At 32.6% G+C, this 16,001-nt stretch overlaps 1 protein-coding gene across 4 annotated transcripts in view; it reads left to right on the top strand.

Annotated features, from left to right (window-relative positions):
- The window catches only part of LOC106721778 (calcium uptake protein 3, mitochondrial), a 69,396-nt gene extending 58,014 nt beyond the window's left edge, over positions 1-11,382 (top strand). Inside the window, exons 2-11 of one of the 4 annotated variants that reach the window (XM_045682219.1) lie at positions 5,840-5,981; positions 6,251-6,361; positions 6,454-6,501; positions 6,792-6,874; positions 7,533-7,598; positions 8,181-8,255; positions 9,122-9,298; positions 9,694-10,036; positions 10,731-10,888; positions 11,207-11,382. In XM_045682219.1, the coding sequence (XP_045538175.1) occupies positions 5,840-5,981; positions 6,251-6,361; positions 6,454-6,501; positions 6,792-6,874; positions 7,533-7,598; positions 8,181-8,255; positions 9,122-9,298; positions 9,694-10,036; positions 10,731-10,888; positions 11,207-11,278 (1,275 nt within the window). In that variant the 3' untranslated portion in view covers positions 11,279-11,382. The remainder of the gene's footprint in view (positions 1-5,839; positions 5,982-6,250; positions 6,362-6,453; positions 6,502-6,791; positions 6,875-7,532; positions 7,599-8,180; positions 8,256-9,121; positions 9,299-9,693; positions 10,037-10,730; positions 10,889-11,206) is intronic. The other 3 variants (XM_045682220.1, XM_045682221.1, XM_045682222.1) reach the window with 3 other exon arrangements.
- The last annotated feature ends 4,619 nt before the right edge of the window (positions 11,383-16,001 follow it).

Genomic DNA, 16,001 nt, shown 5'->3' with positions numbered 1-16,001 from the left:
ACTGTTTAGTCGTTCCGAAGATACCTTCAAACAAACATCCATCCATCCATCTAAACTTTCGCATTTATAATATTACTAAGATAAGATAACTTTAAGTTGCAGGCACTGTTACTTGACGCTCATTTAAATTTGAAAATTAAAAAAGTAATTTAAAGAAAATTATTTACATACCTGATAAATAAAACAGAAACAAAATAAAATGTTTTACATAAACTAAAAATCTTACTTTTTCTTACTAATATTATAAATGCGAATGTTTGGATGAATGAATGGATGGATGTTTATTTGAAGGTATCTCCATAACGGTTTAACGGATCTCGATGAAATTTGGCATAGATGTAAATCATAGTCTGGAATAACACATACTCGTATGTAGGTTACTTATTATTATTATGTAAAATTAATAGTCATTCTACAATTTATCAAATTAATAAATATAAATTTGTCATTTTGAGAAGGAAAACGAAAAAGAAAAGAAAATCATCAAAAAGTATTAACTTAAAGAAAAGAGGTCCTCTTTTAATTACAAATAATTAAGTTAAGTTACAAAGTATTAATTTATACTTTCCTATAAGAGAGACTGTGTGGGACAGTTAAATAACAAGAGTTGTTGACCTAACCTATCTAGGTATAAAATTTTAATTAAATAAGAATTCCAGCGAAAATAATCTAGTATAGTTAAATTTTGCCCACAAACCTGTAATCAGATTGAACTTTAACTCATAAATCTTTGAATATTTCGTTAATTAGATATATACGAAAAGGTCTGTTGGTGTCGACCATAAATTAGTCTACACTCTAAAATCTATGAACACATCTCGTACGATGCCTAATTTCTGGGAACAGACAATTCTCCAAAATAAAAATACGTCACTATACATATATAGTATTTACACAGGTGGGCACAGTTAATTGAAAAGTTAACTTCGTTAATCGTTAATTCGTTAATAAAAAAAATTAACTTCGTTAATCGTTAAAGCGTTAAAATTTCGAAAATTTAACGCAAGTTAAAGTTAATCGTTAACAGTTAACCATACCAAAATTATATATACTAATTTCATACTTATTGTGGCGACACTTGTTTAAAATAGTAATTTGACTATACATTCTATAACACATTAGTATTAGAGACAAATATGAATGCATTATAGTATATTTCATTACGAGAGCGGAAAGCCTGTCATTGCAAAGAGTTCCGACAAATGTCTACCCGAGCCGAGGCGTAGCCGAAGGTGAGGGGTGACAGTGGGAACAAGTTGTAATGATAGTTCCGCACGTGTACTAAACAACTATTTTTAATACAGTTGCGAAAAAATGAAGCAATTTAATAAAATAATAAAAACACTTATTGTGTTTTTATTATTTTATTCTTTAATTTTTTACTCAACTAACTAAAATGTTTGAAAAATGGCGCCAACCGTAAAAGAATACAAACAGAGACTTTTTGTTTTCTTCATCCATTTTGGGTAGGCAAAGGGAACTATGCTCAAACAGCCAAGTTTTCAGTAGATTATTTTTATTGATATGAAATGAAAATTAAATTTAATGAGATGAAATAAAATGAAACCTAACCTAATTTATTGAATAAAATCATTAAATCTGATATTGTAACAAATTAAGAGCTTCTTTTTAGAAATATTTGCATGAAGCATAAAAACTTCAATGATTTTTTTTTTGTAAAAACTTCGTGGTTGGTTTTCTTAGACATTATTTTGACAGTTGGGAAAGAGAACGCACGAGTTTGGAAAAGCTAAAGAAAAAGCACGAGTAAAAAAGTGTTTTAATACAGTTGTTCAAAAAGTGGCGTATTGAAGGGACGAAGAGCGTTCAGAATGTGGGCTATTACATACTCTTGCTTTTATATAATTTAGAACCTCCTTTTGATTTTGTACTGTTGGTCACGTCTTTCCCGGACGCTCTGATGCATCACACTTGCACGCGAAATTCACATATATCAATTATCAACTCGTTCGTTCACCATTCGAGTCGCCGACAGTAATTTAAACAAAATGACAGCACGTCTCCAAGTTTCTAATTTAACGATTAACGGACTTTTATTAACGGAAGTTGAGTTTAACGGAAGTTAACAAAAGCGTTAACACTTTTTGAAGTTAACTTAAAAGTTAATCCGTTAAGCAAAATGTTAACTTCGTTAATTAACGATTAACGGATTAACGAGTTAATGCCCAGCTCTGAGTATTTATATACTAAACCTGTAGCTAGTATCTGACCATGATGAGGAAAATAACACTGCAGTAACGTAATGTGTATTATTGTTTGTCATTTTCAATATTTTCATGGAGCTTGGGTGTTTGTGGGACTATACGAAATAACATGTTAGTTCGTAGAGTTCCACAAACACCCAAGCTGTTACCCAAGTGTTAAGTACACGATATAGACATTTTATTAAGAAGTTGTAGATATAAAAGAACGACCTATTACAACAAATCATAAACAAACTCTACTAGAATACTCTAATTATTTATTTCCACTTTAGACTTGTATACAAACATATCATTGTCCCTTTCATGGTCTTTGACAAAACAGAGACCACAATATTAACAATTGACAGTCTTTAACAGTGGTATCTCCCGCAACAAAAATGTTGGGTGTACGAATGGTTCGGGTCGACCGGTGCAATACCACGACCACACAGAAGACAGGCGTGATGTGGAAACAATTCAACGTTTCGTCTGATGAGTTTGCGTGCCGGAGGCCTAACTTTAGTCCACATTCCCTTCGCACCTTTTACTTATTAGGAAAGGATGAGAAGGGGAAGTGAATTTGACGATCAAGGGGACGCATAGGAAGAGGATATATCCTCTTTCTGTGCGTCCCCTCCTCTGTAGGCATCTGCAATTGAGAATGTCTATGGACAGCGGTCGCTTCGCTATTTAGGCGTATTCAGGTGGCCGCTAGTTTTCCACCTTATGATATAAAAAAAATAGTCTGTGACATCGTTTTGTAATCAAGCAAACACGCATGAATATCTTAGTGTTGGGCGACAAATATTTCCTAACTCGTTTTATTTATTACGTGCCACAAATTGTTTAGTATCATAGCGACATTTAACACGCATAATAGACTTTATTTAAGTATTTTTAAATGCATCTTAGGAGATTCAACACAAATGTCGGATGCCTCGATGTTTAATTAATTGTTCTCCGCTATCATTATTTTACGATAGTGCTATAGAATTCAGATTGCATCGCATAATGCTCGTACAGTACACCAAATTTATAATGTGAAAATAATGATGTAATCCAACAAAGTATGATAGCGTCGATGGCTCAGGGGTTAAGCACTTGACTTGCAATCTGCAGGTCCTGGGTTCGAACCCCGGTATGTACTAATGAGTTTTTCGATTTATATATGTACATTCATCCGACGTTCTTACAGTGAAAGAAAACATCGTGATGCAACCTGCACATATCTGAGAAGAAATTCAATGATATATGTGAAGTCAACCCGCACTGGGTCAGCGTGGTTGATTATGTCCTAGTCACCCCTAACTGGGGGTAGGTTCCGAGCCCCTCAGTGGGGACGTATAGTGAGCTGATGATGATGATAACTTTGTTTATTATACAAAGCGTATGATAATTTTAGGCTACTGATTTGTTGTAATCTGCTTTGTTATTTTCATATAATTTTTAATTCTAAGATAATGGCTTATATTTTCTCTTTATCTAATCAATGGACAAAGAACTGTACTAAAGAATAAAATCTTACTTGTTTATTTTTTAACTTTGGGGTGCACAAAAAACAATATTAATTGTTTATCGCCCCAATCGGCTATTGTCAAAGGAATTACTAAACAACATCCCTAACGTATGGTAATTCTTACCGTCCCGAAGATTTACCGTTCCATTTTGTCACATTTAGCCGTTTTGGGGGATGGTTAAGTTAATTTATTGCCATAGTTATAGCTAAACGGCTGTTAGATCGGACAATGCCTAGCTGTTATAGTCATTCTCATTCTGAGGCAATTTATTACGGCGATAAGAGATTTATATTTGTTTTGTTATTTAGTGCCCGCGGGATATAGTTGGATCGTTTCGCGGTACGTTTGCTGCTAACGGCTCGTGAAATGCTATGTTTTTAAAGTCGTTTAAGTCTAATCGTTTTGTTTTTGTATTCTGTTTAACAATTTATTGATTGCTTTGATAACATCTGAACGCTTTTATAAAGTTTTATAAAATTTTGTTCCAAATTCAAAGCGCTTTATGAAGTTCAAGTTCTTTCAATCCTTATTATTTTTCGTTTTATTATGTATCCGGTTGTTACTTAGCTATTAATTGCCTTGGCTTTAATGTGGTCTTTTGTCAAAAACAACAATTTTTTTCTCAAAAATCCTGATCATAACAGATAGGGGTGTGTCTAAAAATTGAAAGTATAAATTTAGACTTCATTAACAGCTGGTTCAACTGTCGCCTTGATGGCGCCCTAGCGTTACCCATACATGGAACATCACTTATATTAACTTGCACCAAAAGGGTTACATCAAGTCCACATTAGACACCCGATACGCGGAAGAAACACATTCCGCATTCCACAGTAAAAATAATATTCGGAAGGAAAGTTCCAACAGAAAGAATCGCTAAGAGCTTTGTTCAACACCACAGCTATTTTGAAATGCACCTTATCTTTGTCTCCGATTCGGTTGTGAATACATTAAGTAAGAGAAAGCGATTGCAAACGCGAACTATTTAACAACGGTTCTTTAATTTTAATAGTAAAAAACATGCTATCGTCATCTCTATCGAAGAGCACAAACTGTGATAACATTCATAATTTTGTACATGTATATTACTATTCAGATATGTTAGCAGCTCTGAACTTCGCGCAAGTCGCTGTGCATATCACAATTTTAGGTGTAGCGGAATGCAGGGGGAGGGTACTACGTAGCACGCCGATAACCTCGGGCCGCAAAGATATTTGAAAAGAGTAATATTTCGAAAGTGATCAGTCACGGTAACAAGGATCAAAATAAAACACTATCGTTATAGTTATTTTATAATTACAAATATATCTGAGTAAAAACATGGTAGTTTTTACAGAATAAGTTAAAAAAACAGTACACAATAAGATCCGTAATAATAATACAGTTAGTACAATAAATTATGTAGACAAAGAAAATAAACGAAATAATTTGAAGGTCTGTAGAATATCTTACAGTTAAACATAAAATTGTGCCAGGATTAAGTAAAGGTCTGGATCACAAATCAATATTTATTTGTAACAATACCCGCTTTTCCCAGCACTGTATCGGTAGCCTATTATTGCGTAACCGTATACCACGTGTGATCGTCGGACTTGAAAATTAGGAGCCGTTTTAACTCGCGCGTTTTACATTTATTAACCTAATATAATACGTTATATGAATTGTTAAAATGTTTCTATCGTAATTTAAATTTGCTTTTAATTCAGAAAAAAGATACATAAAAAATTAATTCATATTTAGTGTGGACTAAATCTTTAATCTCTCAAGGAACATCAAAGCTAAGTAGAATGAAATATGCAGGAGGTTACATCAAATAAAGAATTCCCGGGGTAGTCTCAGGTCAAATGCTAAATAATTCTCGTTCTGATGTAAACGAAGGATCACTTTACATTTTTTTTCTCTTATTATGTGTAAATTATTTAGTCTTTTTTATTACCATCACATCCAGTTATATAATTTTGGAAAATCTCAATTTGTTTTATAGAAGACAAACGAACAAACGGCCATCGGATTTCGCTAAAGTAGCGAAGTGACCGCTACCCATTTCCAACTAGTGTAAGGTAGCAGATAATTTAAAGTACTGTTAATTTTAATATTATTGTTGTTGTGATGTTACAGCAACCGGAGGAGCTGTCGAAGTCTGTGAAGCTGACGTCACGCGAACGGCGATTTATAAAATTCGCGAGCGCGGAACACGGCGGTCAATTGTACATGACGCCGCAGGATTTCCTCGAGTCTGTCGTCGAGCAGGAGCCTAGGCGTGAGTCACATCACTACACCTCATACTGTAACGACATAGCACCCTTTTCCACTATCGCGAAAAGCAGCGAATCATTCATTTTGTTCAATCATTGTCGCTCTAGTACGAGTTAATAATCGAGAGGTTAAGTGGAAAAAAGTTCTAAAAACCAACACTCATTTGTTTGATTGGGTGTAATTAACTTTATTGATCCATTCAACATTACCCAGACCGTCCAAGCTCACGTATATTAAATGAGAATCTTTATTATTGATATTGTTTACTCCCAGCTCGGTTGAAGCGACGCGTGTTGACGACGAAAGAGATTGAACAGCTGCGTGACCACACACCACCGCTCAAGAAAGGTTCACCGCAGATGTTTCGCAACATGAGAGACAAGGGTGAGTGGACACTGTACGCTAACATGTCAAACAACAAGCTTATCTGATGCGGCATGTGTAGGATGACTGTAATATTTTATTTTAAATTTCAGGTATCATATCGTATACTGAATATCTGTTCCTGTTATCGATACTGACCAGTAAGTATAATTGTTTTTGCTTTTTATTGTGGTTACTTAAAATTCACTTTATCTACTTTCTTAATTTTACTTTTTACTTTATTTAATTAATGTGGATGGCTACAAAGTAAGAGAAAGACCGGACAAAGTATGGATAGATAGTGTTAAAGAAATGCGTAAGAATGGAGTGAATTCAGTTATGACGGCTGATAGAGACGTATGAAAGACTAGTGGTGTGCTCATCCTCCGTAAGGAAAAGACTATATTATTTTTTATCCTTTCATTTCAAATGCTAAATTATCTTCTTTCAGAGCCGGCGTCAGGTTTTCAGATAGCCTTCAACATGTTTGACACGGATGGCAATCAAAGAGTTGATAAGAACGAATTTCTAGTCGTGAGTATAGTTGCATTTATATAATTAAGAATATTAACTTCACAGAAAGCTTTACGAAGAATGTTCAAGCTGAAGACAATGGTTAATATAAAAACACTACTGGCCACTTGATAAAATTTTGATAAACATGCTATTAATTGGTTTTAGAACATTATTTTTAGTAATTCATAGATATTTTTTTTAGTACAAACATTAAACATGTTCTTTTTATTTCGATTACGATTTTTGTTATAAGCATTTTAGACTTTTTTCATAATATAATTTAGAGGAATTTATCTTAATAATATTATAAATGCGAATGTTTAGATGGATGAATGCATGGATGAATGTTTGTTTGAAAGTATCTCCAGAACGCCTGCTTTAATCTGGATGGAATTTGGCATAGAGGTATTAAGATTTTTCTTAATTCCGCGCGGACGGAGTCGCGGCCAACAGCTTATGATTATATAATATTGACTGGTAAAATCTGAATTAGTCGTTTGATTTAGTCAGTAGCTTCTAAAGTGACCAAAATAGTCCTTAGTTATAGCTTCATAGCAGCACGTATTGTAAACCTCTTTTAGTAGAAGAGCTTGTTTAGTTTATTCAAGTTTATTTTATATTTATTTATGTTTATTTATTTTATCATCTGAGCATGTGTATTGCGATGTGAACGTAGATCCAGCGTCTGCTTGGCGGTTCATTGAAGGAGCGCAAAGATTTGGACCCGCACAGTCAGGAGGCAGTGAGTTGTTGCCGCAAATGTCTGCAAATATCCTCAAAATATCCTCAATCCATACTTTTTTAATGAACATTATATTTTGGACTATAATACTTTTTGCCATGATTTTGTAGATTATGTTTTGTATAATTTTAACTCTCAATTTTTAGATTTAATTTAATTAAGTAATAATTTAAGTTGTATAAATCTGTGATATCATTGTTTTTAATTTTTTTTAATATTTTTTTTTTATGTTCAAAATTTAATGCTCGTTACAAACATTGTTTCTGCCTGTCCTATAAATTCAGTTATAACACTTTGAGTGTTTTTCACATATTGAGTATTTCAGTGTTTCAAAATACTTTTCAACACACAACCTATATCACTTTCCCTTCAAATCATCTTAAAAAAAACAACTTTCTGTATTTTCCAAATCCTATTGACAATAAAAAAATATTTGTGCGAAGCTTCTGTTAATAACAATGTTAAGTTTTACGTTTATCGCTATATTATATTTTTCTTAAAAATATATTCCGCTTTTTATATATTATTTATTATTATGTAATTAATATTATATTAATATGTTATATTATTTACTCACCTTAGCTGCTTACCTTAGTATCTACAAGTGCATTGAAGAACAAACTGGAGCAAAGGGAAAATGTTCATAAACCATCTACAGTAAGTCGATAGTAATCTGAGGGTCAATTTTAATTGGTCATGTGTGTATCTGTGAAACTATGAAGTGGAATCTTGTGTGGAATTATCTTTTTTTTTTGTAATTGAGAACGATCTTGTCTATGTGTCAGTGTCTATGAATAGTTATCGTTACAGATTAATTAATATGCAATCATTAATTTGTTGTAGTTTTATTCTTTCTTTTAGTGTGGATGTCCATTGAAATTACCTGGTGCAAAAATAATAAATAAAAAATAATTTGTATGAAAAATTTCAGCAGTGGAAATCCACTCAATATTCTTCTCACTATACTTATAACTCGTAGTAATAAAATATTTTAATTTATGTTCAATGTTGCCATTTTCTTGAAGAAATATTTGTTTTTCGTATTCCATGCTAAATGTAACCGTGCATAATTCTGATCATTTCACTATTCAAATGTTCTTTTTGTACATTCATAATCTTTAAATTTCATATTATTGTACAATATTTAAATGTTTTCGTGTAACATTTTATCTATGTGCCTTGTATTAACATTTATTACCATGTATCGTTTGTTGATTTTTAAATATATTGGCTTCGCATGAAATTTAAGAATGCTCTTAGTGGAAAAAATAATGCAATATAATTATATGAAAAATCTAAAGGTATCTAAGTAACGTCTAATTGAATAGAAAAGCTATTATCAAACAAAAAAAAAACTTTTAAAAAAACCAGTCGAATTGATAACCTCCTTCTTTTTGAAGTCGGCTATAAATATATTTGACGTTTCTTAATTTCATTATACTAAAATCATAACCTACTTCGATGCAACCAACAAAATTATGAAAAGTAAAAAACAAAATGAAAGTTATATAACGTTCATATAGATGGAGAAAATCTTCAGCTTCGCTTGGAAGGGCAAGAGGGGCATCGGGAGTGAGCAGGGAGAGGAGAGCAAAGAAAGCAAGGAGGGTAAAGAGGACAAAGGTAATGTGCCTCAGGACACCTATGTCAATGATGACCAGGGCTTGCAGCGCAGGCACAACGTTGATACATTCTTACAGGTAATTCATTTCACAAAATTATCTCCAGAATTTGAGAATATTAAATTTATTAATGACTAGCTTTTGCCCGCAACTCCATCGGCGCAATTAAAAATAAACTTAATAAGTAGCATATGTGGTCTTACAGACTATGTTCTACATCTGTGCCAAATTTCATCAAGATCCGTTCAGCTGTTCCGAAGATACCTTCAAACAAATATTCATCCATCGTTCCATTCATCCATCTAATATTTCGCATTTATGGTATTAGTAAAATTTTTATGGCATAAAGCAGACAAGTGTTACCATCATCAACGAAAATAAAAATTCCACTTTCCTCTTACATCCGAAAGTCAATTTGTCTGTAAGAAGGACGGAGTTCGTATATTTAAGTCTGCTATTCCAATGTACTTCAGGTCCATTTCTTCGGTAAGAAAGGCACCAACGATCTCAAATTCGAAGGCTTCCGGCAGTTCATGGAGAACTTACAAACTGAAGTTCTGGAACTTGAGTTCCACGAGTTCGCCAAAGGTCACGAAACAATATCCGAAGTGGACTTCGCTAAGATCTTACTCCGCTACACATACTTAGATACTGACGAATACGATATGTATCTGGATAGATTGTTGGACCGCGTGAGAGATGAGCGCGGAGTTACGTTTGATGAATTCAAGACTTTCTGCCAGTTTCTTAATAATTTGGAGGACTTTACTATAGCTATGCGGATGTATACACTCGCGGATCATCCCATCTCCAAAGGTATATCTTTTTTTTTTGCTATTGTTAATTGCGACATATCTAAATATGGAGCCCAATGTCGTAAGTCTTCGAAACTCTGCGATTTTAGTCTTTAAAGCGACTTAATGTCGTAAAAAACAAATGAGTAATTTTTGTCGTAAGCCAATCCTCTTGTTTCTTTTCTACTTTTACTTATCCTCGTTTTACTTTACTCATTGTGAATGGATATGAAAGTTTTTTAATATGGTTATTTGGGTCGTAGATTGCAGTTTTACCTCACACTCATTATAGTGAATACATAAGAGTTATCAAAAGAACTTAGGCCCTTCGTATACAAGGCAATGTAAATCTTTGGAACCTGGCGAGTTTAAGCAACTAACGCAATACAATGTCATAGTGGTTCGTACACAACGCGCGTCGCCAACATTTGTATCTGTCATCGCCAAAGTCAGTCGCTCGCAACCTCTTTGTCAAGATCATAGTGAAAAAAGTTGTTGGGATTTTCAAGATGGTGTAATATTCAATGTTGTGTGTACGGAGCGTGCTATGCGATTCTCACGAGGCCACCATACAATTTTAGTTTCGATGATTTTGTCTTGTGTACGAGGAGCTTATTTCTCTTTTAGTTTAGAATCTAGAAAATTCTTGCAAGTAGTCTTCGAAGGTTATAAATAGAATTATTCAGTAATGTTGGGTATTGTTATAATTTATAAAGACGAGTTCCATCGCGCTGTGAAGATCTGTACTGGCGTGGCGCAGTCTGAACACTTAGTCCGTACCGTGTTCGCCATCTTCGATGCTGACGGCGACGGCCTGCTCAGCTATAAGGAGTTCATCGCAATTATGAAGGACCGCCTGCATCGCGGATTTAAGGTAACGAGAACTGATCTCTATAAATGGATAGGTCATTGCTAGGAAATGGCAGTTGCTATGACTGACAGTTAAATTCTTGTCTCTATTATTAGTTCGAATACTCACCACCGCTATAAACCGCAACCATCAGCGCCAGAATGGCAAAAATCAAATAGGCCCAAAATACCACGGCCTTATAGCTTGTCCAGATATAGTCTGTGCATAACGAGTCACGTTTGATACGTCACAAGACGTAAACTGTCTCAAAAGACCCACCAAAGGCGAAAGGTTAAGTTTCTTTATATTGATGTATATGTTTTGTATAATTGAATATTTCAGTCTTACGCGAAGAATGAAGGTTGGGAGGCTTTCAAGACATGCGTCAAACAAGAGATGAAGAGTGCCGTTTAGAAATATATGTACCTAGTTGATCTAATACAAAGTTCGCGCCAAAGTTAAGGAAGGAAATTGCAGATCTCATTTTAAAATGTCATCACAATTTAATTTAAAATGTCTCGATTATTTTTTAATAGTGTAATTTTCGACGTACTTTTTCAATGTACTAACCTTTGCCTAAAATATTAAATTAAAAAAAAAAAATAAGGCTTACCAAATTTAAGATTAAAAACGGTTGTATTTATAATCTGCTTTTATCGTTGTTATCCAGTTTTTCATTTATTTACAAAAAATATAAAGTTAAATGCTTTAACAATGGTTGTCAGTAACATAGTGAGATTTTTATTATTTATTGAATAATTTAATTTTTTCTAATGAAAAATTGCTTGTTTTTTTTTTTTGGTTAAAAGTAAGAGAAACTGTTTCAAAGGATTGAGTTTTTTAAAGATATGAAATTGAACTGGCTGAATAAGCGGGATCTTTATTCGTATTTGCTTTCTTTCTAATTTGAACTTACTTCATTTGTAGTTTTTTTTTTAATTATATTGCCCTTACTCGATTGCCAATTGATAGTGAGAAATAAAAAAAATATTAGTATATAGGTAATTGTGTTATTTCAAACTTTTAAATCTACAATATCGTAATTTTACAGTTGTCTTTAGGCAAATATGAATTGATAAAAACCTTTTTTACGAAACGTATTGTTATAATATTTTTAATTATCTGTGTTTTTTTCTACACAGAAATTGTTTTTTTTTTCTATAATGTTAATATTTTAAAATGTAAATTAAAATTATTACCTCAATATTATATAATGTTGTGGCATTTCTTTGGTACTTAATATTTAATCGTGTTTAAATACTAAACGTTAATTCTCTAGTCACTCGCATGTGTTTTATAAAACATTTTGTAATTTTTAGGCCAATACAATTTTATTGCAAATATAATATTAAATCTTGTGTTATATTAAATTAGTTAATACTAAGTACAATACTTCAGTTGTTACTTAAAAAATGTTACCAGTGATACATTGTTTACTTTATCTATGAATATAGTACAAAGTAGTTCCAAAATAAGTTTATTTTAACGAAACAAACAACCCTGTTTGAATAATATTATTTTGTTTGTAATAGACAATGTGTTTAATTTTCAAGTTAAAAGTTTTGTCTATGTTTTTACGAATGTAATTATAAATTGTTTGCTTAATGCTTAAATAGTCAACGTGATGTTACAATGCACAAGTTATATTAGAACTATTTAACGCTTTCGTTTCTCTGCACAATGTTTATAACTAAATATTAATTGTTAATATTTGTTTTGATAATAATAAAGAGATTTAAACTTTATATCTATAATTTATCGTCAGTTTCCACTCTCGAACTACTTACTGTATTGTTGCAACCATAGATACATCTTAAAGATGGATGGATGTTTTTTTTTTAATGTATCTCCGGTACGGCTCAACGGATCTTGATGAAATTTGGCACAGTTACAACACATAGGCTACTAAGGAAGTTTTTTTTATATTCCGCGCGGACAGACTCGCAACCGACACCTATAAATACCTAATGCGGAGCACAAAATTGTGGCGAAAAAAGGCCATCAGAGACCTTTTTCTGGTGAAAATTATCGCCACGGAAACTACGTTTCGAAATCCGAGTCTCGGTTATACGGAAATATCAAACCATACTTCTATCTTACTAATATAAATGCGAATGTTTCGATGTATGTATGGATGGATGTTTGTTAGAAGGTATCTCTGAATACGTGTATGGATCTCGCTGAAATTTAGCATGGTTGTAAAACATAGTATGGAAAAACACATAGGGTCCTAATTAAGTTTTTTTTTAATTCCACGCAGACAAAGTCGTAGGAGTCGTCATGTGACAGTAGGCATATATTTGCGTCGCTGTATTTTTCAGGGAGAAAATGAGATACATTTTTATATAAGTTTTAAGCTAAGAAAACTCACCGTAACAATTACCACAGGTGTTAATAAAACAACAAATTACTTAAAATTATTTATTGAGAATATTTAAATAAATATATCTTCAACTTTGTTTACCAATAAGCTTGTACACTCAAAAGAAAAACTTACAGATGTATGAGACGAAATTAAAACGATTCTTCTAACCATAGATTCACTTTGACCCAAAAAATCGTACAAAAAACAATACCCATGGTTACTTCGACACTTTTGACTTATTTCTTTATAGATCTAAAATTAAACAATTAACCAAGTGAAATAAATACTTAGAACTGTAATTTAAATATCCATTTATAAGAAAAAAAATGTTAAGACATCAAATTACATTTCCATTTATTGAATAAAATATATAATAAAAATATTAATAAAATAATTAAATAGTTTACAAGTCGAAATGAGACTGTCGTTAATCAATTAAAAAACAGTTTCCCCTTCGAACACGGTTTAAGTTACATCAACTGTGTTGCTGTAGAAAAATTGGTTCGCTATCGGTTTTTCGACATAAAAGTCCTTAACGAGGAAAATTTGATGAGGTAAAGAAATCTGACTAGAAATGCAAATCTTATCATCATCTTATAATTGCAAATATTTTGGATGGATGTATGGATAGATGTTTGTTATCTTCTATGTCGGAAAAATGAACGGTTTCCGTGGGATAATATTGTCTTCTTTTAATCCACACAGACGGTGACGCGGTATCAACTAGTACTTGATATTTACGAAATACGTATATTAAAAAAAAAGAATGTATTCTTAGGCTTATATTTAGGATCTCTTACATTTCCAAAGGCTAGAATATAATGGGATAACTTAATTACTTTAAAAATAGAGGCCCACACAGCATAGTCAGCTAGCAGCCAATAACATAAGAGCAACCTGCAGTTAACCTGCTTGAAAACGAAAAACCCAACCAAGGTTAGATGTATATGAATTTCCTGATGGATGATTAAAATCAATAATGGTGTAAGCATATGCAATATGAGGGAAAGAAATATTAGAGAATAAAATAAAGATCGTTTGAGATTAAACAGTAGTGAGAAAATAACGAGTGATAAAGTTATATTTTAAAAAATCAAACAGGACGGACAAAAGGTCAAAGCAAAGCATAAACAATTTCATTGTTATTATCGTACATTAACTTATCAAAATGCATTTCAACTAAAGCCTTTGCTAAGAAACTATTTTCATGAAGTCCTAATCTAGGATTATAAATGATTTAACTAGTCGCCAAAGATAATCAAATTAGAAACAGAACTAGCAAAATTAATATTTAAAACCAAGAAATCATTATTACGTGTTTTGAGATTTGATGAAAGCCTTTGACTAAATCAATCATAAGAATATAATTTGCCAAATATAAGTTTTAGGGAAATACTAGTGTTTTCTATTGTAAAATAATCTAGCAAACCCTAGAACAAATTTATTTAAATAAATTCTACGTATTTTACTACTACCTCTTTATTTTATTAATGGGTATTCCCCAGGGATCTATCCTAGGACCTTTGTTATTAGTTCATACATAAAATATTTATCTCTCAATAAAGCACTACTCAATGGAATATGTCCTAATATAAGTTAAAAAGAAATCTAAATTCGCTGTTCAAAAACCTGCGTATAGAAATTATGTATCTTAAAATTAAATGTGACAGCATTAATAAAAACATGGATGACTTGAATATGAAATCTTGGAAGATTTTGAAATATATTTGTTTTTTTTACCCTGTTTAAAGACAAATTTTAGTTAAATTGGAATTTTAAATTTTCTACAATATTTGATAAAACGATGAATTTAATAGAAAATATATAAAATATCATATTTTCCAAATTACACTTTGTTAAAATTAATTTTTCACAAATATCAATCAAAAATAAATTAAATTAATAAAAAGATAGCAAATATAGCCTCAAATTTAAGTAACTTATGTTGATTTATTTTATGAAGAAAAGTGGTAAACAGGCAAACAGTTCAATTGAAGCTAAGTAACCACAGTAGAGCGTCGGTGGCTCAGAGGTTAAGCACTTGACTTGCAATCTGCAGGTCCTGGGTTCGAATCCCGCCATATACCAATGTGTTTTTCGATTTACATATGTACATTTATCCGAAGTTCTTAGGATGAAGGAAAACATCGTGATGCTGCACATATCTGAGAAGAAATTCAATGATATGTGTGAAGTCAACCCGCACCTGGCCAGTGTGGTTGACTATGACCTAAACACCCCTAACTTGGGGTAGGCTCCGAGCCCATCGGTGGGGACGTATAGTGAGCTGATGATGATGAACCACACTAAGCCTCCCGCAAGATGGATTCATGATCTGGTCAAGGTTGCGGGAGTATCCTGGAAGCGGGTTGCACAGGACCGATCATCGTAGCGATCTTTGGGGGAGGCCTATGCCCAGCAGTGGGCGTTACGAGACTGAATGGATGGAACCACAGTATAACAAGAAAATGTATTACAGAGAGTTTCAATATTTTGTCCAGCTCAAGGTTATCTGCGCAGTGCCCTCACCCAGAATACCTTAACGCCCTATACTTAAAAATTATTTTCTGCGCAGATTTCTACAATGTTCAGAACTGACAAGATATTTGAAAAATACTATACCATTCAATTTAACATAGACACATGAAATAGAATAGGAAAAAAAGAAACCTTTTTCAATCCTTCCACCGGATAACTGTATATTTAATAAAAGGTGGCAAATGAGTAAATAATTAAATATCTGCAGAGAAAGCGTTGCCTACCTTTTAAAGG

Source organism: Papilio machaon, chromosome 18, assembly GCF_912999745.1.
Source record: "Papilio machaon chromosome 18, ilPapMach1.1, whole genome shotgun sequence".
Classification (NCBI taxonomy): Eukaryota; Metazoa; Arthropoda; class Insecta; order Lepidoptera; family Papilionidae; genus Papilio; species Papilio machaon.
This window is presented reverse-complemented; position numbering and strand designations above follow the sequence as displayed.